Here is a 22,572-nt window from a genome sequence, read left to right on the forward strand (position 1 = left end):
TCTATAGCTCTGTCCTTGTCTTATATCTAATGGAGATTTGCTGAGGAGGGTGGGGTAGACTGTCACTTGGCCTGCAGTAGAATGTCTGAATGCTTCCTAAAACCTGCCTATTGGAAATTCATTGATTCCAAAACCTATGCCAGATTCAAAGCATGTCAGTCAAAGCACAAATGGCTATGCTGAGGCAAAATGTGAACTAAGGTTACTCTAGGTTTCTACAGGTACCTCCTTTCGGTAACTAGTCTCTCTGTTTCCAGTTTGCCCAAGTCTTACCCTCACTAGCCTCTCCATCCTCCAGACCCCTAACTGCATATTTCACCACTTCCTTCCCTTTCTTAATGCTGGACATAGGTCTCACCTGATAGCTTCTAGGACTAGATGCCAACCACAAGGCCTCAAGTAGACTGGCTATGGTCTCCTGCCTTCCTTGCTTGTCTCAAGTCCTCACCACAAGCAGCAAACAATACCACTTCAAACTCTGTAGTCCTCAGACACTTGAGTCTACCTACTCATCCCCTATTTCTACCTGAGTGCTACTGCTTCTGCTCTAGAAATCTGTCCTCTCTACCTCCTCACACTTCATCTGTCTAACTCATATTAACGTCTCAATTGTCAGCAGCTAGTAATAATAATATTAATAGCAACAATAATAACTTATGATAACTGAGCACTTTCTGTGTGCAGGTAATGTGCTAAGTACTTTATGGTCACCTTATTTTTCCTTTAAAAGAAAACACAGCCAGGCTTGGTGGCTCAGCCTGTAATCCCGCACTTTGGGAGGCTGAGGTGAGTGGATTGCCTGAGCCCGTGGGTTTGAGACCCACCTGGGCAACTTAACGAGACCTCATCTCTACAATAAATCAAATAAATCAGCCGGGCATGGTAGCATGTGCCTGTAATTCCGGCTACTCGGAAGGCTGAGACGGAAGGATCGCCAGAGCCCAGCAGGTCAAGGCTGCAGTGACCGGGAACGGCCACTTCACTCCAGTCTGGGCTACAGAGTGAGACTCCAACTTAAAAAAAAAAAAGAAAACACAAGTAAGCAACAGAAAAGAGATCGGAGAAGAACCAGGGGAGAGAAGTATCACAGAAAGAGAAGGAAAGTTACAAGAAGAAAAGTGTGGCATATAGTATTAAATTCTGCAAATATAAAGGAAGACAGAGTTTCAATATGCAACTGGATTTTGCAAAGAGAAGGGCACTGGTCAGCTTGGAGAGAGTATCTCTGGAGTGATTGGAGAATGAAGCCAATGCAGTAGTCCCCAACCTTTTCATCATTGGGAACTGATTTTATGGAAGATAATTTTTCCATGGACCACGGGGGTAGATGGTTTCGAGATCACTCAAGTGCATTACATTTATTGTGCACTTTATTTTTATTATTATTACAATGTAATATATAATGAAATAATTACACAACTCACCATAGTGCAGAATCAGTAGGAGCCCTGAGTTGTTCTATCTGGAGGTGATGGCAGACGGTGACACCCAAAGTGTGTTGCTTATGTCCAGTATACGCTGTAATCTCGTTTTGGTTGCTGTCACTGCAGAAAACCTTGCTTCACAAGACAGGATGTTGGAAATGGAAGCAGGTTTTTCAGTGCTTTTATGGCAATTTCAGGATGTTCTGCCTTGACTTAACCCAGAATGCATGGAGATTTGAAGTTATCTCAAACATACTATTAAAGCCTCTGTAATTTGCAATCTCAAGCAATTGATCCTCTCCTAGCACAAAGTCTATTCACCTGGCTTATTCACAAATGAGCCGGAGATCTATTCCTTCCCATTTCTGGGGTCTTTTGTGTTGGGAGATAATGCTTAAACTCTTTTGAAAACTGAGATAGGTGATCATGCACCAAATGAGTGAAAGAAGGCTCTGGCTTAGTCTCTTTCAAAATCTTTGCTAATGTTTGCAACATGTTAAAAATCCGAATGTTCACTCATCGTCCCCATAATTCCAGTTTGGCTTTGCATGTAGCCTCTTTATCTGCCAGCTTTAACACAGTTGTCATTCTCCCCTGAAGTGACAGATTTATGTGCTTGCTTGTATTCATTGAGCAAGTTGAATATGTCACACAAGTAAACAAGTTTTGCTACCCATTCTGTGTCACTGAAATGTGCTGCCAGTGGTGACTGTTTCTCTGAAAGAAATCTCTGGAGCAGGTCTTGTAACTCAAAAAGTCTGTCCAGTGATCTACCTTTAGAAAACCATCTCAATTCTGTGTATAAGAGAAGATATATGTGCTCTTCACCCATCTCCTCACAAAGTGGTGCAAACAGATGTGAGTTAAGGGCATGCACGTTAATGTGGTTGATAATTTTAATAACATCCTGCAAAACATTGTTACATTCTGGTGACATTTTTCAGATAGCCAAATTTCTCTATGGCAAACACAGTGCAAAGACACACATTCAGAAGCGACCTCTTTATCCTAAGTAGTAAAACCAGAATGCTGTCCAGTCAAGGCAGCTACTCTGTGCATATACTGACACAAATAACCAGCTTCGTTTTCCTGATATGTAATCATTCAAGACTTGAACAGTTCTGCAGTTGTGATACTAGATGGCAACAAAGGGGCACATAACATATCCTCCTGCACATCCTTCTGAAAAATATATCACATACAAACAAGCATTGTTGCCTTGTTGTCAGCATCAGTAGACTCATCAACCTAGATTGCATGCCATGACTCATTAATCCTGTCTAACAATTGTGCCTCAATATCCTCTGTTTCATCAATTTGTCTAGTTATGGTGCTAGCCAAAGAGGAAAAAGTGCCACCTTTGAACTGTAGCCTCTCCTAAAAGTTCACAACAAATGTCCTTAGTAGTAGGCAGGATCAACTCTTCACCCATAATAAAGGGCTTCTTAGCTTTAGCAATACAGTTAGCCATTAAGAATGAAGATCTCAGTGCAGACACATTTGAGGAATTGTTGGCTTTCAATAATTGCTTTTGTTCTTCATGTCCACATTTTTTTTCTTTTGAAAAACTCCAAAGACTTGTCTTTTAATGCAGGGTGCTTGGTCTCTGTGTGGCAAAGCAGTTTTGAAGGTTTCATGTCTTTGTTGCATAGCATAGCTGGTTGCCACATATTACACAAAGTGGTCTTGGAAAATGTGTATCACCTGTTGCATGTTGCAATGAACCGGTAATTTAAGTAGACCTCTTGGCATTTTCATTTAAATACAGCTTTATTTTTTGTTGGCAGTCTTAAGAGTCTTCTGCTGTCTCATCATTGGATCTTTCTCCCTTTTCAAAGAAGCTCTCCAGTGACATTTGTTTTTTACTCATTTTGGTTAGGTTTAGCTTGTGGGCTTACCAAAACTGTGATTGCAACAAGCGTGCAGTATGGGAAAGAGGCACAAATATAAATGGTAAATAAAATAATGATGGACCACGTGAGGACTAAAATAAGTGTTGGATTCTGATTTAAAGCCTGTCACTAGATGCAGTATGTTGAAGTACACCAATTCACTTGCCACTCAACTAATAGTTTCAATATGAGTCTGCAAACAATTGATTTATTATAGTCTCTACATGGTCAAACGTCACTGCTAATATTAATTTGTATTTGCTGCTGCTCCCTAGCACTAGCATCACTACCTCAGCTCCTCAGATCATCAGGCATTAGATTCTCATAAGGAGTGTGCAACCTAGATCCCTTGCATGTGCAGTTCACAAGAGGGTTCACACTCCGATTAGAATCTAATGCCACCAATGATATGACAGTAGACAGAGCTCAGATAGTAATGTGAGTGATGGGGAGTGGCCATAAATACAGATAAAACTTTGCTTGCTCACTGCCTGTTCGCCTCCTGTTGTGTGGCCCAGTTTCTAACAGGCCATGGACTGGTTGCAGTCCATGGCTTGGGGGTTGTGGACCCCTGTATCAATGAGTTTCAAAGTTAATGGGAGCTGAGAAGGTGACGATAATGGATAGAGTCTTTCACATTATTACTCAAGTGAAAGGAAGAAAGGGGAATATGATCAAATAGTGGTGCTTGTGGCAGTGAATGAAAGAATGGCAGTACTGAGGGAAAGATTTTGTTATGATAATTTTATGTTGAGAAGAAAGTATGAGGAGAATGATTCGGTTTGATAGTACAATAAAGTAGTAAAATTGGGTAGCACAATCCAAGCAATTAGAATCAATTCATACATGGAGAGACAGGAAGTAATAAAGTCATTCTGAAGTCATATTGCCCAGTGTTTAATTCTGACTCTTGCTTATAAGATATGTGTCCTTGGGACAGTTACTTAACCCTTGTCTGCCCTAATGTACTTGTAAATAGCACCTACTTCATAGGGTTGCTATAAAGAAAAAATAAGCTAACATATTGGTTTATAAAACATATAAACCAATGTGTTTAGCCGCCACTATTATTACTGCCAAGACAGCTGTGTGATGGTATGTTTGCTTTCTGTATTAATTACTGGAACACAAACTCTTTTCAAAACAAGGGCTGGGTTTCTCTCATATTCCCATCATGGAGCACAATGCCTGACTCATAACAGATGTTCAATAAGTAGGTCATAAATGAATGGATAAATGCTTGGAGGCAGGCAGATTAGCCAGGGCTATTCTTCTTAATAGTCTTGCCATTACTTATTGGTTTTATACAACACAAAAAAATACAAAAGGAATAACACTTTATATATTTAAAGGAGCACAGTTAAGTGTGTTTATAAGATGCCAAACAAAATATACACATGCTTTGTAACTTACTCCAACATTCCTGAGAGTCCTGAAAAGTAATGGCTAGCCTCCCACCTAAAGGTGGCAGTGTAGCATTGTCGTTGCTCCAGAAAGCTCTACCTGCTGCAGTTCATAGTCAGCCTTTAGAATAGAAATACTGAACAACTTCTTAGTGCTATTACATTGACTTGAACACTAGTAGCCTTAAGTTAAGTTTCCCCAGATAAGCCATTCATTTAGCTGCCCAGTTCCATTATCCAGCCTCCTCTTGGCACTACCTTTTACCCCCGTGACTCAGAGGCTTTGCCATAACCATACCTTGTGTCCTCACTCACGGCTGCTTCTCTCACCCTGAGAGGTGACGTGGCTTTATTTTGTAATTTTTTAAAATATTAGACAGTTTTTCATTCTCTGTAAATTAAAACACAAGTATGAATGATTAAACAAAGTGTTCTCTTCAGAGCCATGAATGTTAATGAGTAAATTTTATCTAAAATGAGAAATCATGTGGAAATCATAATGCCTACAGTTTTATCATCTTCGTTTATGGTTGCCCCTTACTTACAAATCATTTATAGTTCTCGAATTCCTGCTTGTCCTTGAGAAGAAGACCTATTTTTCTTCCAATAAAGAATGCCGAAAGTAAGCGTGAATCGATTGCATGAGCGTTGAATGAAAGAAATAGTTGCCAACAAGTATCACATCGATGAGAAAAACACAAACCTCCAAGGAGGGCAAGAAGAACGTGCAGATACACCTGAAAGCTTAGTTATCTGACTTTACACAGGCCCAACTGGATTATGGCGGATCAGAAATCCAAGAATCAAAGAAGTTGATGTCTCCTATTTCAGGCATTGCATAAATTACTGAGAGAGTACTGGCACCCCTCGCCTGTAGAACAGTTGGTTTTTTTTTTTTTTTTTTCCACCTACTACACTAGGAAACAATGCCTATAACTGCCTCTACAGAGTTAACACTCACAGAGATGACCAAGGAAGAACTCTGATGCCAAAGGAACACATTCCTTTCAGCATGAAACAGAGTAACTTTAGCTATGTATTCTGGAGTCTCTTCCTTTGCCACCTGCAGGCATGTTTCAAGTGTCAATTGTTAAAAAGTCTGTGGTCAAGATTATTTAGTTTTCGAGTGTCAACCACATTCTTTTATGCCTGAGACCGCACACGTATCGTGTTTAACACTGTATTAGTCATAGTCTTTCTTCATTCAGCCGTTAGGATTCCCAGATAAATCACGCTCATGTCAAAGACTCTGTTTCAAAATCTTACTTATAAAATGTACTTTAGGCAGTGGAAATAAAGATATAAGTATGCAACTTCTGACCGGTGATTTTTGAAGCACTGACAATTTTAAAGATGTGGAGAATGTAATTATAGAGAGACATCTTTTCTTCCTAGGATGTTGTTGCCTTATTTTGTCATTAAGAACTTTGTCTTCAAACTTAGTAATATTGAGCTATGTAACATATTTTAATTTTCTTTTACATAGTATATTGTGTTTCTGCCTGTTTCCTCAAGCAGATTCTCATTACACGTCTTTAAAGAAATCAGCAGTGACTCCCATTTTCTGTAGTTCTTAGCCTGGAATGCATGAACATGCACAGCCTAGCTCTCATCTTAACTTCTTCCCAGGACTTTTCCTTTTTCCGAGCTCCCTGTGTTCCCGCCATACCACTACCCAATCTACTGAGCATTCACTTCTTTCCTTCTTATCCTGTACCTGAGATATTCCTCTCATTCACTGCAGCCAAACTCTGCTAGTCTGGAAAGCCCAGTCACATTTTTTCTTCTCTTGGTTTCTTTCCCATGCCAGCCTCCATCTCGTACACCTCAGAACTACAGCATTTGTCATCTAGTGCAATCACTGTTCCCTGTGCCCTCCCAGACTAGCTACTGAAGGGCAACAACTGATTCTCAGGCTCTGATATGCATATGTTCACTGAGACCATTTCAAATCTTTGAATCTCAGTCCTCATAGCTTTCTGTTTTGTCCATTTGAGGGGGGACCCCGGGAAATCTGCTTTTTAAAACCCCTCAGGATTTGCAGTGCAGATTGTGACCACTTTTGGGAAACAATACTTTAAAGAATCTATTCAAAAAATTGCATCCCACTGAGTGGAGGAATCAATTAGCTTTCTCCCTTGTGTATGGGGTGTGATATCATATAGGATAGAAAACGCTTTTAACGTGTTTAAAGCAGAAACACGTTTCTAGAAGGCAGAAAACTCAATAGCATTTGTTGACTAAAGAATACTCATGAAGCTCCTTAACATACTACTGGGGATGATGGAAAATTTTGATGACGATGGCAATTAAATTATATTTATACTTGCATTGCCCCTCAAACAGACATGAGCAGAATTTGGGAGTGAAACTAAATTGACAGTAGAATCTCTGACAATATCTTTTTGGAGAAAGGCTCACCATGTATTCTCAAGCGAAATCTTGAGAAGGTTCAGTAATTAAATTATTGTCATTTTAGATATGTACTGGCCTTTATTGTCTATGAGCAAATTATAGTTGACAAGGAAAAGAAATATCAATACATGACTTTAAGATAATAAACACTTTTAATTATTTCTATATATACATTTGAACTTCAATTTTTCTAACAAAAATTTTGAAAACTTTTTAAAAGGTTAGATATGAGATTATGCTTCAGAATGTATGCTTATGTGTTTAAGTATGTCTTAAAAGTGGGAAAAGGCCAAATCAAAATTATGTAAAACTAATTTTTTTAAAGAATGATATTCATAGGAGGCAGTTTCTCAGAATTATTTTTCTTCTTTGATTTTCCTATTGGCAAAATAGACGCTACTGAAAACAAAAGTTAAATGTGTAGTAAATGAAGGTACAAGGTATGACAATTAAGTTTGCAAACTCATCCTAGAAAAAGTGTCACATACCTCATTGCTGAATATCACTATGGTCACCTTCAAAGTATACCCCTTGAGAAACTGTGCACCAGTAACAGTGCCTAGTCCTCCTGTCAAAGCCGTTTTGGAACTCTTTTTCTGGAATGGCCATCAGAGATGTTGTCATATTATCCTTGATGTCCTGAATGTCATCAAAATGTCTTCCTTTTAATATTTCCTTTATCTCATTGAGGCCAGATCAGGTGAGTAGAGAGGGTGTTCCAATGTAGTTATTTGTTTACTGGCTAAAAACTCTCTCAGACAGTGCTGTGTGAGCTGGTGTATTGTCATGATGCAAGAGCTCCTTTGGGACCATTTTTGCACATACCTTTCTCAAGTCAAGATTTTCAGTTAAGATTTTTCTCCTTCTCTATTGATATTTATTTGGTCTGCTATGCTTCTCACAGTCAGCCAATGATTTTGATGCACAATTCAACAAATTTTTGCAATGTTTTCAGCAGTTCTACTCATTGCTCGCTGTCCTGACCTGTCAATCACACTTCCTCTCCTCTCAGAAAAATGTTTAATCCATTTGTACACTGCCATTTTCTATTGTCTTGAATATAGTCTTCCCTTTTCTAGTTGAATATATTAATGATAAAGGGAAACATTTACCAAAAAGAGCTGACAAAAAAATTAACAACCTTTAATTTTTAATCTATTGTTACTGCTGATGAAGCCAAGTAGAAAGCATAAGATATAAAATCACATAGCATCAATACCTCTACTAATGGTTGTTGGAGGTTTTTTTTTAATCTAAACAATATGTATATATTTACTTTATAGTCTGATAGTCCATTTATGAAAGAATTGTAATGTAACCAATCCCCCTCTAATGAATTTAGGGCATGTTCCTAACTGCATTCTAATACAAATGAATAAAGTACAAAAACTTTCTTTAGTATGTATGTTTGTACACTTAGCTTAGCATTTCAATATAATAAATCCCCATATATTGACTTGTTGGGTAAAAATCTTGTCTCTTAAAATCTTGTGAAAGACTTTTATGTTGATATGAAGTCTTTTTTGCCTTACTAGTAGTTGAGGACACAGGCTTTATCTGAGATGAATCCAAACTCCATTTTCTGATGTACAGTACAACTTTGGGCAAATCTCTTAATCTCCCTAATCCTTGATTTCCTTATTTGTGAAAACAGGATTAATATAGTACATCCTTCAGAGAGTGGTTGTGAGAATGAAACAAGATACTGAATTTAAAACAACTAGTGTGGTATCTAACAATTAAGTTATCATTGCCAAAGACACTGAAATGAGCTAAAACAATATGCAGATTGCTGGTGCCAACTTGGTTGCCTATCAAGGTTTTTAAGGACATTAGTACTGTGCCTGTGTGGAGGCAAGGTCTGTGTGCAGATCTCTATCTTTGGCTCGATTTTGCTGTGAATCTTAAGCTGCTCTAAAAAATAAAGTCTGTTAACAAACCAACACTGGAAACAGGGCCCTGACATCTGTATTTTTAAATTTTCTTGGATAATTCTAATGCACCCCTAACCTGAGAACCACTGAAGGCAAAGTTTTTAAAAAGGGAAGAAAAAAAATCTCCCTCTCTTTGAGTTCATTATGATTCACTTCTTTTTCCCTGTGGACTTCACTCAGGTTCAGAGGGCAGCCTTACAAAGTCATTTTACTGCCAAAGACAACTACTTGCTTCTACTTCTGAGGCATATTAACTGCCACTGCCTGATGCTGAGTGTTCTCTTGTAGCTCACCCAATCGCAAACGCAGACATATTTATTTATTGGCTGTAGCAAATCAATCATTCTACTCTACTTGATGTTAACTCATCCTACAAAATATTGATCGAACATCTATTGCATTAATTCACAAAGTGCTGGAGAAACACCAGTGAAGAAAGAAAGCTTGATTTTATCTCCACAGAAGTGACTTCTCGACAGAAACTTAAAAAGTGAGTAGAGCAGGAGTCACCCAGATGAGGAGGAGGAAAGAGTATACAAAACAGTGGCATTGATACAGCAAATGCTGGGAGTGGCACATTTAATACCTTCAAGACACTGAATCGTATAGCAGAACTGGAGCTAACGTGAGATTGAAAAGGCAAACTAGCCGGGTTCGGTGGCTCAGCCTGTAATCCCAGCGCTTTGGGAGGTTGAGGTGAGTGGATATCCAGAGCCCGTGGGTTCGAGACCCGCCTGGGCAACTTGGCGAGACCTCATCTCTACAATAAATCAAAAACTAGCTGGGCGTGGTAGCGCGCGCCTGTAGTTCCAGCTACTTGGAAGGCTGAGGCGGAAGGATCGCCGGATCCCAGCAGGTCGAGGCTGCGGTGACCGGGAGCGGCCACTGCACTCCAGTCTGGGCGACAGAGTGAGACTCCAACTCAAAAAAAAAAAAAAAGAAAAGGCAAACTAAGACTGGGTGTTTTAGTATCTTGTAAGCCATATTAAGGAACTTGTGAACAATCCTAAGAGCAGTGAGAAACATTGAAAGGTTTTCAACAAAGGAAATTTCCATGATGAGATTTGCTTTCAGAGATGACCACTTTCCTTACAACTTTGGTTAAGTGGTTGCTGAGAACATTCAAATGACAGGTGATGCTGGTTGCATCTAGTGTAGTGGCAGGGAGACAAAGAAACCAGGAGAAAGGAAGTGGAGGTGACCCTATGGACTCTATTTTAGAGACGTTTACTTTGAAGTGCCCATGAGAAATGAATTGAGTAGGCAGTGAATTTTCAAGACCCAAAGCTCAGAAAAGAGAGAAACAATTTGGGGAGGTCCTTTTGTATTATTTTCAGCACTGAACCAAGAGACAGCATTAAAGCTTTGACTTCATTCAGTTCTAAGCAAACATGTTGGTTAGGTCTATAGTGCTTACTTGACTGATGGCCCATGTGCTCCTGAGTAAATAAGATTTGGCTCCAGATAGCAATTACTACTGGCACCTCTTCCTTTCATCTTATGAGACACAGTGGATTGTAAACATCCATCTAGACACCAAAAAAAAAAAAAAAAATTCACTTCTTCCCTCTGGGAAAGAAACTTAAATTATTTTTCTTTTGTCTTTGTTGCAGGTGTATGTGCTGAATTACTTGCCAAGTCTCCTCTTCTCTTCCCTTTGTAGGAAAGTAAATGTGATCCTATCTGTGCTGTGTGTAGTGAAAGTATCTCCAACCTTGAGAGGCATATTAATATTTAATGAGCTAAAATGGACTCTTCTGAAGTCAGGGCCTTGATCTATGCCCTTTGCTTGAAAGTGTAAAGACCACAAAAGATAGAGATTAGAGTTGCCTTCACTTGTAAATTTCACACTCTTTCACTAGGCGAATTCAAAGCCTCCCTTGTGTGGCTCACAGACAAGATATAACTTATCTTTTCTCTGCAGAGGGAATAAATATGCATTCTGGAGTGTCATTTGGAGTGGTAGAATGATGAGGAATGACTGCTTTATAGTACTGGGTGGGTGTAGGCTAAGAGATGTGTGGTTTTATTTGACCATCCTCTCATTCCAGGTAGTAATATCAGCCACTGACTATTTTATTTTCTCCATTGTTTGTGAATTCAAACATGGTACAAGATCAGCATGTATTTAAGAGCTGAGTTACAGAATTTTTCTAATTTACTTTAAGCTGTAACAGGGGTATTTATTTCCATAACTGAATTATGAAGATCTTCAGCTTACTTATTTAAAAAAAAGAAAAGAAAGAAACCAACTTCCTAGCCAAAAAAGAAAAAAAATGTTTACCAAAGAGAGAGGTGAGTTAAAAGTCTTACTCATGAATAATAATTTTCCAGAACAAGCAATTATTCAGGATGTTGCACAGTTGACAGTCTCATTTATTTATTCTTTCATTCCTTCCACTTTCTTAGTACTCATTAAAATGTTCCAAAAACATCTTGCCATTTTTATTGAGTGACATCTATAACTCAACTCACTGCTTGAATAATTTTTAACTCATTCATATTACATAACATTTTGTCCCAATGGTAATGATTATAAGCAATATTCAAATTTTAGAGATTTTGAAAAATACTGAGAAATTGAAATAAAAATAATCATGACCTTTCAGTTCTCATTCATCTATGCTGAAAAAATATAAAGGTGCTGATGTTTAACCATTTCTTTTTATTCATAGCCTGGGAAGCTAGGTAGTTAACAAGGTTTCTTTTCTTTTTTTTTTGTATAGAAACTTTTACACTGTGTTTTAATCTCATAATAATTACTTCAAACTCAAATAAAAACACTTGTTCTATAGTTGACAGAATGAATCTGAACACACACATGCAAAACCCAATTTTGTCTCTGATGTGTAGTTTACTTGGTGTTTAACAATTGTACTCACTTGCATGATTTTATTTTGTTTTATTTTTATGATGTGTCTGTGAGGAGTAGGGAGATGGGAAGATGGGAGGTACCATTATTAAATAGTAGGTCCTCCCTTAATGCATTTCACAGCTCTCTCCCATAACTCAGAATCCTACTTTGGGTATGATATAGTTTGCCAGGAATGTGAAAAACTTACAGAAATCACTTGTTGGATGCAGACAATCAAGCCCCCATAATAATTGCAAAAGCCTTTTAAAAGACAGGCAGATGTGCCTGGTTTGGCCATCTGGCTAGAATAAGCATTGTCAGGGCTCTGTTTTCACCTTTGCCCCTACTTAGGTGTGAGAAATGTAAGGAATGTATTGGCTTGTAGCTGAGATCTGCCTTAACTGAGGTTAGCAAGATAACACCTTCATCTGTACACGTACACTCATTTGCCCTAGCACTATCCAAGATGGAAGGATGGGAAGAAGGTAAACTTTGCTGTGGGCAGATTTATCACCCCAGAACCAAAATATGCAAACAAAATTTCCAAGTTTCATTTTGTATCATTCAAGAATTCAGGGGAGCTATATGATTTCTATCATGCCCACCATACCAAAAAAAAAAAAAAAAAAAAACTTTTCCACTTTTAATAAAGGTAATTTATTTAGGGCATGAAAATAAAGAATTCATATTCAACTTGGGCAGACAACTTGCACAAATTGAATATCCTTTGGTTTACCAAATGGTTTTGTGAGCCCTTGTTGTTGTTTTGTTTTGCTTGGTTTGATGTGTTTGGGAATTCAGTTAGTTGCTCCCAAACATGATATCATCTGTTTAGTGGCTCTGTGTTTTAAGGAACAGCAATGTGAGTTGCATTGTCCTTTTTGACTCAATCCTTTTGAATCTTTTACAATAAAAAACAAATGACTAGAATGTCTCGAGTCATAAGGCTGCTCACCTTATGTGTATACATTCAGTTAATTTATCTTTGTTAATGATTGTTCATAAAATAAGCTCAAAGTTGGATATGGTGGCTTACACCTGTAATCCCAGCACTTTGGGTGACCGAGGTGGGAGGATCACTTGAGCCGAAGAGTTTTAAACAAGCCTGGGCAACATAGCAAGGCCTCATCTCTACAAAAAAAAAAAAAAAAATTAATTAACCGGGCATAGTGGCACATACCTGCAGTCCCAGCTACTCAGGATGCTGAGGCAGAAGGGTTGCCTGAGCTCAGGAGTTTGAGGCTGTGGTGAGCCATGATTGTTTCACTGCACATATTAAGTATATACTATTTTTGCTACTTTCTTTAAGCCAATATATTTCAAAATAAGCTATTTTTTAAGGTACGCTCAAAAATTATCTCTCTGTTTTTCATTAGTCAGCTGACTGCTGTCCCTCAGACTTCTGAATGCTCTATCACTAGATAAACCATTGGTCATAGATTGAATCAGGAAGAAAGAAAACAAATGTATCACCCATATTGAAGAAAAATACAAAGTCCCCAAAGTGTGTGCCCTAGTTTAGTGACATAAGTTGCATGATTTTTATGCATGTTTAAGACAAATGTTAACCTCTTATTGAAAGATTATTTATATAGTGAAACCTCAGTTGGTATAGGCCATCCTCAAAATGCCACAGGTAACCTGAAATCTGAGTGATCTCTCTAAGTCTTCAGGACTGGCAATCATATATAAAATGATTAAATGATTGAAACAAAATGGGGAAGAGGAAAAGGAAAATTATGACATAAATTACTAAGAATCTATTGGGGTGTGAGTGGCAGGGGTATACAACATCAATAAGGGAACCTAATCTCAAACCAGTCTAGTTACACCAGTGAATCTAACAGACCCACATATACTGAATTAATCTCAAATCTAATTAACTAGTGTAAATCTAATCTAATTAAAATGGTGTAATGCAAATAACTGCATTTCTTTTCCAGAGTGAAAACTTGGTAAGAGATGATAAAATGAGTGACTGAGCCAAACTTTTAAAAATTGTTTTATGTGTTTTGTTTTATTTGGGTCCATTTTTTTCAGCTAAACTTCCAGGAGGTACATTTAGAAGCCATGTATAATCCTACATAGGAAGGAAAAACTAATTTATGCCTCAAGATGAGAATGTTTCATTAAGCACTTTATCATGAGGGATAGAGACAAAAGTGTGTTTCTTTTGTGTGTGGCTAAGTGTTTTTTCAGGATTTGAGCTTTCGTTTTGTTTTTGGTTTTGGGGGTTTTTTTGAGATGAGGCCTCCTTATGTTACCCAGCTGGTCTTGAATTCCTGGGTTTACGGGTTCCTCCCACTTCAGCCTCCCAAGTAACTGAGATAACAGGCACAAGCCACTGTGCCCAGCTTTGAGCTTTTACCTTTAAAAATGCAAGCTTATGGGCTGGGGACAGCTCATGTCACCAACATAATTGTCTATGGTTACTGTACAGTAGAATTGGGGAATAGGACTTTCCAAGAGGTTCAGATGAGCCCTGGATGATAGGCGAAGGCTCTTTGGTCAGCTTTATCTATGCCTCGTATCTTATGTGTTATGCTTCATGAGTGACACCTGAGTCAAGACTCTCAACAAAATATAGTGAACCCAGGAGTTCACCGGGATCATCACTATGTCTCAAAGGCAAAAATCTGCATCAAAGGTCTCCCAGTGCAGTGGTGACTCAGCTTCAGTGCCTTTAGAATGTGAAGTCCTCCAAGAAGCTGCTATGGGAATGGCTTCCATCCCAGGGTCCCAGGGAGCAGACTGGGATGAGAAGAATGGCCTGGGAAGGCAGTGACAGGTAGCTTTGTCCTGTGGCCTGTCAGCCTCAGAGCCAGGATTTGAACACAGGCTCTCCAGTTAAAGATAGTCATAATGAAGTAAAAAGAACAAAATGGGGAAGAAGAAAAGGAAAATTATGATTTAAATTTACAAAGAATCTACTGGGTTGGAGTGGGAGGATACACAACATTAATAAGGGTAACTGATCTCAAATCAGGCAAAGTAGGGACCAAAGGGAGGCCCAAATTTTACCTGTATGATGATTATTTGTATACCTAATCCTGAATTGTACCCCACATCTTTAAAATTAAAAATAAAATTTACTAAGAATGAACAAAGTATACCTCAGCAGTCATTTAAAGAGAATCCTTAACCCCTTTACCTTGATTGTACAACCAGGAAAGAACCAGCTACAAAAGTCAATTGTCCCTTGTCTGTAATTGACAACTGGTTTCAAAATAGAAGAGCCAGACTACCACCTAGAGAGAGAGATAGGATATTTGCTACCAGGAAACTGCATGAATTCTTTGCCCAAGATCATTGCTCCCTGGAGTGAGCCTCCAGGGAAACCAGGTGGAATCCCCCAACAAAAACACTGAGCAAAACTTCACTTATGCCCACGAGGTTCTGCTGGGTAGAGCTGGTGGCTCTTTTCTGAAGACATAGAGGATTCCCAGTGAACAAGAGGACTGCAGTACTATGCAGCCCCAGGCATCAAAGGAAAACCAAGCTGTGCTTTGGAATATCAAGCTGACACAGGAAGTGGACCTTCTTCCAGCTATATATCAGCAATCTATCTTCATTCTCCATCTTTGGTGCAGTACTTTGAGAGGGATAAGCCTGAGACAAGGGGAAGCCAGCATGTGAGTCCCTACCTTTTGCACAATGTTCATAATATTCAGGAAAAAAGGCAACTGTAAGAGGAGCAAAAGACCCATTTTCATTACTTACTATTTCAATGACAACAGCAGAATGGTTGGAGATGTCATCTTTAGCAGCTCCAACAGCCTCAGAATTACCAAGAAAAGCTGGTCTTCCAGGATCAAGTTCTAATGCATCTGAATCCTAGGGATTTGGGGCAGCAGGTGCCCTCTCCTCAGTCATAGCAGCAGACCCGATATTCTCAAAGTAATGGAGAGTCCCTGTGCTCTCAGATGTAACGTGCACTTTCACAAATAGTGGTCAGGTCTTCGCCAGTGCCTCTCAGGCAAGATATGCAGCAAGGATCTACAGAGCAACCCAGGTCCCATATACAGAAGCTTTGGGATGAGAAGTCTGTGCAGAAGTCCACTGCTGGGACCAGAAATGTGTCTTCTCCAGGAAATAATGCTAAGATTCAGAGAACATCAGTCACAGGTTTTCCCACAACCATTCACAAGAAGCCCAAGACAAAGTACTCTGCAGAGCTTGTACATAAACATGCTGACTTCATGAAGGCTTCATGAGCTGTTGGTCTCTTCTGGTTGCACAGCAGTGCTCGCCAGTGGTATAGCACTTGACTTTGTAGTTTATAGTGCCCTGGTCTATAGTGCCTTTGCAGTTTATAGGCTCAGCTAGAGTATGGAGTACAAAACCAAGCACAAAGACAGCAAGACAACCCTCAAGGACAGTAGCTGCCAAATCCAAAGCAATGTATGCTTCAGAATACAGAGGCTCTTGCACAGCCTTGCCTCAGACATTGTCTCCTTCTCAGAGGTAAGATACACAATGAGAAGTTGTGTATCTTTCATTTCACAACAGCAGCCTTAGTGTGGAGGGGTCTACCTTCAACTTTGAGATGATTTTCATAATTTTGAACTTTAGGATAGGGAATTGTTTCTTAAGTATTCCATGGAGTTCTGTTGGTTGGAGCATGTCCCACCAGTGCTGCCATATGCAGGTTCTGTGTTCCCCACACCAGGCGGCATCACTCACACAGTTGTGACAGCCTTCTAGGCGAACAACTCTTACTGAATAGCAGAGTTTCTTCTTGAGGTGTTTTGCGTAAAAGCACATTGCTATAGAGTGCTTTTTATGTTATTTCTTTCCATTTTGTTTTTTGACAGTGTTTAATAACTTAATTACAAAATAGCATATGCTGGTTATGACAATTGAAGCAATACAGGGAGTTAAAAAGTAAAAGCTTGGTCTTTTACTCTTCCACTCTGTATTTGTATTCCTGAGGTTACCATTGTAAAGAGTAAAGAGTGTGTGCTCTCTCTTACACTGTATAATGTTTTTATGTTTATTTTATATTTTAACCAAGTTGTGTCATGTGATACTCCATTTGTAGAATAAAGCATGTGGTGTACATATTTCCAAGATATATGGCATGCAGATCTACTTCATTTCGTAAATATTTTCTGTTACTATATTAAGATTGAGACTGGGTAAGGAAACAGTAACTCTCCAACACGAGTGGTGGGTGTGATTCGCACAATCACCTTGGGCAGTCAGTTGGAATATTTATTGAAGTTGTAGATGTGTGACAGGTCTATTACTGGATGTGTCCCATACAGAGATGTCTTGCAAGTTATTGCAGAACACAGAATCCAAAATTTAAAAATAATAATAATAATATAAAGTAATAAGCTAGTAATTAGAAATAACAGACATGATCTGTGTAATTGTGAGAATATTCTGGGACACACTATTCAGTGAGAATCAAGTTTCTGAATAGTTTTATAGTATGATAATTATAAAAATAATGGATAAAGCAGTAAGTAATGAGTATGCTTGAATACACACATGCATTCACACACAGAAAAAATACAAAACCATGAACTGAGTTTATATTCACCAAATGACTAAGAGTTGCATTTGGATAAAGAGGAAAATGAAATTGTGTCTCCTATATTTTATGAAATATACCTTATAAATGAGAATACAAATTCTATTATCTGTTGAATTGTATTTCATATGTACAAACTTACCTCAACTTCCGGTGAAGACATTTTTATTTCTATGCATATATTACTTTATTTTTCTGATTGTATTGCATTAGCCGAGAACTGCAGGTAACACCGTATGTGGAATCAGAACAGTGAGAGACAGCAAAAGAGTGTAGTTTCAAATTTGGTGTGATATTTAGCTTATATTATCAATCTCTGCCAAAAGAATCCCTTTGATTCCCAATTAAGTTTCTCTATGAACCCCTGCATAGGTTTTGAGTTTTTAAGTGTCTTTTTCAGTGATTACAAGAATGTGATTTTTTTTTCTGTAACCAGTTAATGTGGTAATTTAAGTGGATTTTTCTTATGTTAAAGAATGTTGTTATTGGAATAACCCAATTATGTCATGATTTATCCTTTTTATGTATTATTGAGGTTGATTTGCTAATATTTAGATTAAAATGTTTGCATCTGCGTTCATGAATGAGGTGTTGCATTAACAAATTGTTATTGGTACGATCCTCGAGGGTTTTTTTTTTGAACCATATTAACTTTGGTATGAATTAGGTATGCAACTTATCTTACTATTCTCTAAAGTTTTGTACTAAATGGCATTTATTCCTTTATTAACTGTTTCATTGAATTATTTTTAAAGCACTTTGTCATGTATCTGTTTGTTTTCAAAGTAGTGATATTTTGACCTAAAAAGTACAGATTCAAGGGATGATATCTTACTAAACAGAAAAAATATGATAACATAAGAAAATCCATAAGATGAAGCCAGCTCTTCTTTGGAATGATGTCAGTAGAGTCTGACATGAAAAAAATGAAATAAAAATGATTTCTGTTCCATTGTTAATAGAACCCATCTTCTACTTTGGCGATGTGGAATATTCTGTGGATGAGAGTGCTGGATATGTGGAAGTGCGGGTGTGGAGGACGGGCACCGACCTGTCCAGGTCTTCCAGTGTCATGGTGAGATCTAGGAAAACGGACCCTCCTTCTGCAGATGGTGAGCAACTTCCCACATCAGTTCTTTCAACTGTTCTACAATTTTCAACTACCATGACACAAATTTCTTTAAAGCTAAGATAATTCGCTCCTATTATAGAAATTTGGTCAAATAGATGTTTTTCCAAAATTATTACTGTGTAGGAGATAAATCTAGGCTTTATTTACATTTAAATAAGGTCTACAAATCAAAAACTAGGTTGCAACATAAGGCTCAAAGACTCTAAATGCAAATGCCTATGTTTGTGTGAATTGGTCCTCTCCTCCTGGCAAATCTAATATTGCTGAATGCTATGACATTATATGCATGAGAATAATCATGCTGACCACATCTTTAAAATCTAATAACATTTTAAGTATCACGCAGTCATGCATCTTCCACTTAGCCAAGTGTCCCCATAAATACTTCAGATCCAAAGACTTTCCCCACACTTCATTATACAAACTGTCTTAGCTAGTACATAGCTGCCTTTTATTCTGGAGTCTACATCTCCAAAAAGTCTATCATAAAGTTTAGAGCAAGCACAGGCTGCAAAATTTCCTTTTGTTTGTTTTTTTCCTAACTGGCTAATGATACAAACTCTATTTCTCATGAACACACACATACATCATACGGACATCTCACATTCACTGCACAAAGCAAGCAGGAGTCATACCATTTTAAAAGTCACCCTTAGGTTGCAACAGTTTTTTAAAATGTAGTGCAATCAGCATAGTGCTTTAACTGTAGTAGGTACCCAGTAAATAGTGGTTGAACTATGTTATTCAATTTTTTTTATTTCAATAGCCTTAACTGATACAAATGGGTTTTGGTAACATGGATGCATTCTGTGGCGGGGAAGAAGTCTGGGCTTTAAAGGTACCCATCATCCCTACTAGTGCACAATATACCCAGTAGGTAATCTTTCCATCACTTTTAAGAGAAAAATTCAAACCAGAGATGATAAGAGAGTACAAAGGGGAAGAAGCAGAGGAAAAGGAAAAATGCAAAAAGAACCTCAAGGTGATGCGGACTTTTAAAAATGAATTTAAGACATACACTCAAATATAGCTGCACATTCAGAGATAGATATAAAATGAAAGTCAAAAGAGCAAAAGGTATGAAAACAAAGAAAGAAGCAATAATATTAAACTATTGTCCTTCCTCTCAGAGTTGGTAGATATGGTGACTAAAGAATAAAAGATGGTTTTGTTTTTAACTACTTTAGATATAAATGAAAGTATTGGCATTAGGTATGTACCCCTTGGTCTCAAAAATATTAAATTAGAGATGAAATATATCTCTGAGAATAGAAGCTTCTCTCATTGCTTGGGGTGAATGTGGGTGGGCTTGTAGTACAGAACTTGTACCTGAAATGTTTTGCTTTAACCATCTATAGTGACTCTGGCAAAAAATTATATGGTTTCCTAACCTTAGTACAATTTTAAATATATATTTTAAAAATATAATCTATGATGGTAATATATTTTATTGACATGCTGATTATTCTGAATCTAATTTGTATTAGCTTTATTAGAGTGTTTCAGAATAATGATAGAGGAATTACAACAAAGAAAGCTAAGGTAACTAATCCAAAGTCCAAACATTTGACATAGATAATGTTCAGAACCTGGTCTTTTATCTACTATCTTGATAATCATGTAAATAGTAATCTTTTGCATTACATTTAATACACTTTTCTGTACAGTTGAACTGGTGTCTATTTTAAAATAAGAATTATAAATACATCTACATAACTTATTTCATGTATTTTTAAAAATTTAGGCAGTCCTCAACTGAATAATCTTTTTGTTGTTGTTGCTGTCAAAGCTGGAACAGACTATGTGGGCATCAGTCGTAATTTAGATTTTGCACCTGGAGTCAACATGCAGCCTGTTCGCGTTGTCATTCTTGATGACCTTGGACAACCAGTGTTGGAGGGAATTGAGAAATTCGAACTGGTGCTTCGTATGCCTATGAATGCAGCCCTTGGCGAGCCCAGCAAAGCCACAGTGTCCATAAATGACTCTGTCTCTGATCGTGAGTGTTTATTAATTTTACAATGATAAGTAAAATGATAAGCTAATGTTTATATATATATAAGTAAAATAATAAACTATTAATACCTTTATTAGTTTGCTAGGGCTGCCATAACAAAGTACTACAAACTGAGTGGCTTAAATGACAGAAATGTATTGTCTCACAGTTTTTGCTAGAAATACAAAATCAAAGGGTTGGTACGGTTGGTTCCCTCTGAGGGCTATAGGGGAAGGATGTTCAATGTCTCTCTCCTTGGCTTGTAGATGGTTGTCTTGTCCTTCCTACTCTCTTTGCATTCTGTTTCCTCTACATATGTCTCCTTGTCCAGTTTTGTTCTTTTTATGATGACATCAGTCATATTGTATTAGGACTCCTCTAATCACCTCATTGTAACTTGATTACCTCTGTGAAAACTCTACCTAACAATAAGGTCCCATCCACAGATACTGGGTATTGTGATTTCAACATGAGAATTTGAGAGGAACACAGTTTAACCCATATGGATACTCTAACTGACCATGTCTTCCTTTCTCCTCCTGATCATCATGCTAGAATTAGTCAGTCTCAGAAGAAAACTTTTAGTCTTCTTCTCAGATTTTAAGAAAAATTAGAGATGTTATCATCAGTATCTTGATTGTGCTTTAAGAATTCCCTTCAAGAGAGAGCCTCGCCGGGTTTGGTGACTCAGCCTGTAATCCCACGCCTTTGGGAGGCTGAGGCGAGTGGATTGCCTGAGCCCGCGGGTTCGAGACCCGCCTGGGCAGCGAGACCTCATCTCTACAATAAATCAAAAAATCAGCCGGGCGTGGTAGCGCGTGCCTGTAATTCCGGCTACTTGGAAGGCTGAGGCGGAAGGATCGCCAGAGCCCAGCAGGTCGAGGCTGCGGTGGCCGGAAGCGGCCACTGCACTCCAGTCTGGGCAACAGAGTGAGACTCCAACTCAAAAAAAAAAAAAAAGAGAGAGAGAGCCTGCCAGAAGCCCAAACACCAGCTGCACACAACTTACTTATGTAGTAAATCCTCACTTATACCCCAGAACTCAAATAAAATGAAATTGAATTCCTCTCACCACAGGTGGAATTGAATTCCCCTTACCACACGTGAAATTGCATAGACTTTTGAGTGTCAATGGTCTTTTTCCACTTCTCAGCACATGATACTTTCTGTCATCCCCCTCCCTCAGACATTCATGAAATTTCCCTAATAAGATGCCAAAAACGTTGTTCTGAGACGTCATCAAAATGGAACTCTGGTCACTCTTCAACTACAATCACACTGACAGTGCCTGGAGGAGTCTAGTCTATTGATGAGACCTATACATGATTGACCTAGCATAGGTGCTACCTAAAAATTATACACACACATATATTCATTGTCAACTTTCCCAACATGGTATGGGTAAACTATGCAGTAGTTATGTGCCCAATATTTATGTTCTTCATATCAAGAAATTTCGAAAGCCATGACTAAGCAACATATATAAATACAAATATCTAAAGGTTTGTGGTTTTACTCAACTTTTAGGATTTCATTACATATTCTTGCTCCACAAAATAGGCAGAACAGAATTTCAAAGCTAAGGAAATCTCTAAAAGTTAAGTGACTTGCTTAAGGTCAAAACATTAGCAAGGCGCTGAGTAGAGACTGAAATACAATTATTCTCACTTATTTTCCATTATTCTTTTTACTAAACCACATCTTCTGAAATACCGTTTTCTTAAGGAAATTTCTGTTCTCTTTGATCCATGAGTTTATTTTTTTTTGCAGTGCCTAAAATGCAATTCAAAGAACGAGTATATACTGGCAGTGAGAATGATGGGCAGATAGTTACTATGATTCACAGGAGTGGAGATATCCAGTATAGGTCTTCAGTGAGATGTTACACCCGGCAGGGGTCTGCACAAGTGATGATGGACTTTGAGGAACGCCCAAACACTGATATATCTATCATTACATTCCTCCCTGGTAAGCTTGAGCTTT

General features: G+C 38.1%; 1 protein-coding gene across 1 annotated transcript in view; it reads left to right on the plus strand.

The window, feature by feature from the left end:
* FREM2 (FRAS1 related extracellular matrix protein 2) overlaps positions 1–22,572 on the plus strand; it is a 189,801-nt gene that overhangs the window by 133,552 nt on the left and 33,677 nt on the right. The window contains exons 7-9 of the mRNA XM_008067145.1: positions 18,424–18,573; positions 20,383–20,592; positions 22,360–22,557. Of these exons, the coding sequence (XP_008065336.1) occupies positions 18,424–18,573; positions 20,383–20,592; positions 22,360–22,557 (558 nt within the window). The remainder of the gene's footprint in view (positions 1–18,423; positions 18,574–20,382; positions 20,593–22,359; positions 22,558–22,572) is intronic.

The sequence above is a fragment of the Carlito syrichta genome, unplaced genomic scaffold (genome assembly GCF_000164805.1).
Source record: "Carlito syrichta isolate Samal-C Ts95f unplaced genomic scaffold, Tarsius_syrichta-2.0.1 Scaffold309303, whole genome shotgun sequence".
Lineage (NCBI taxonomy): Eukaryota > Metazoa > Chordata > Mammalia > Primates > Tarsiidae > Carlito > Carlito syrichta.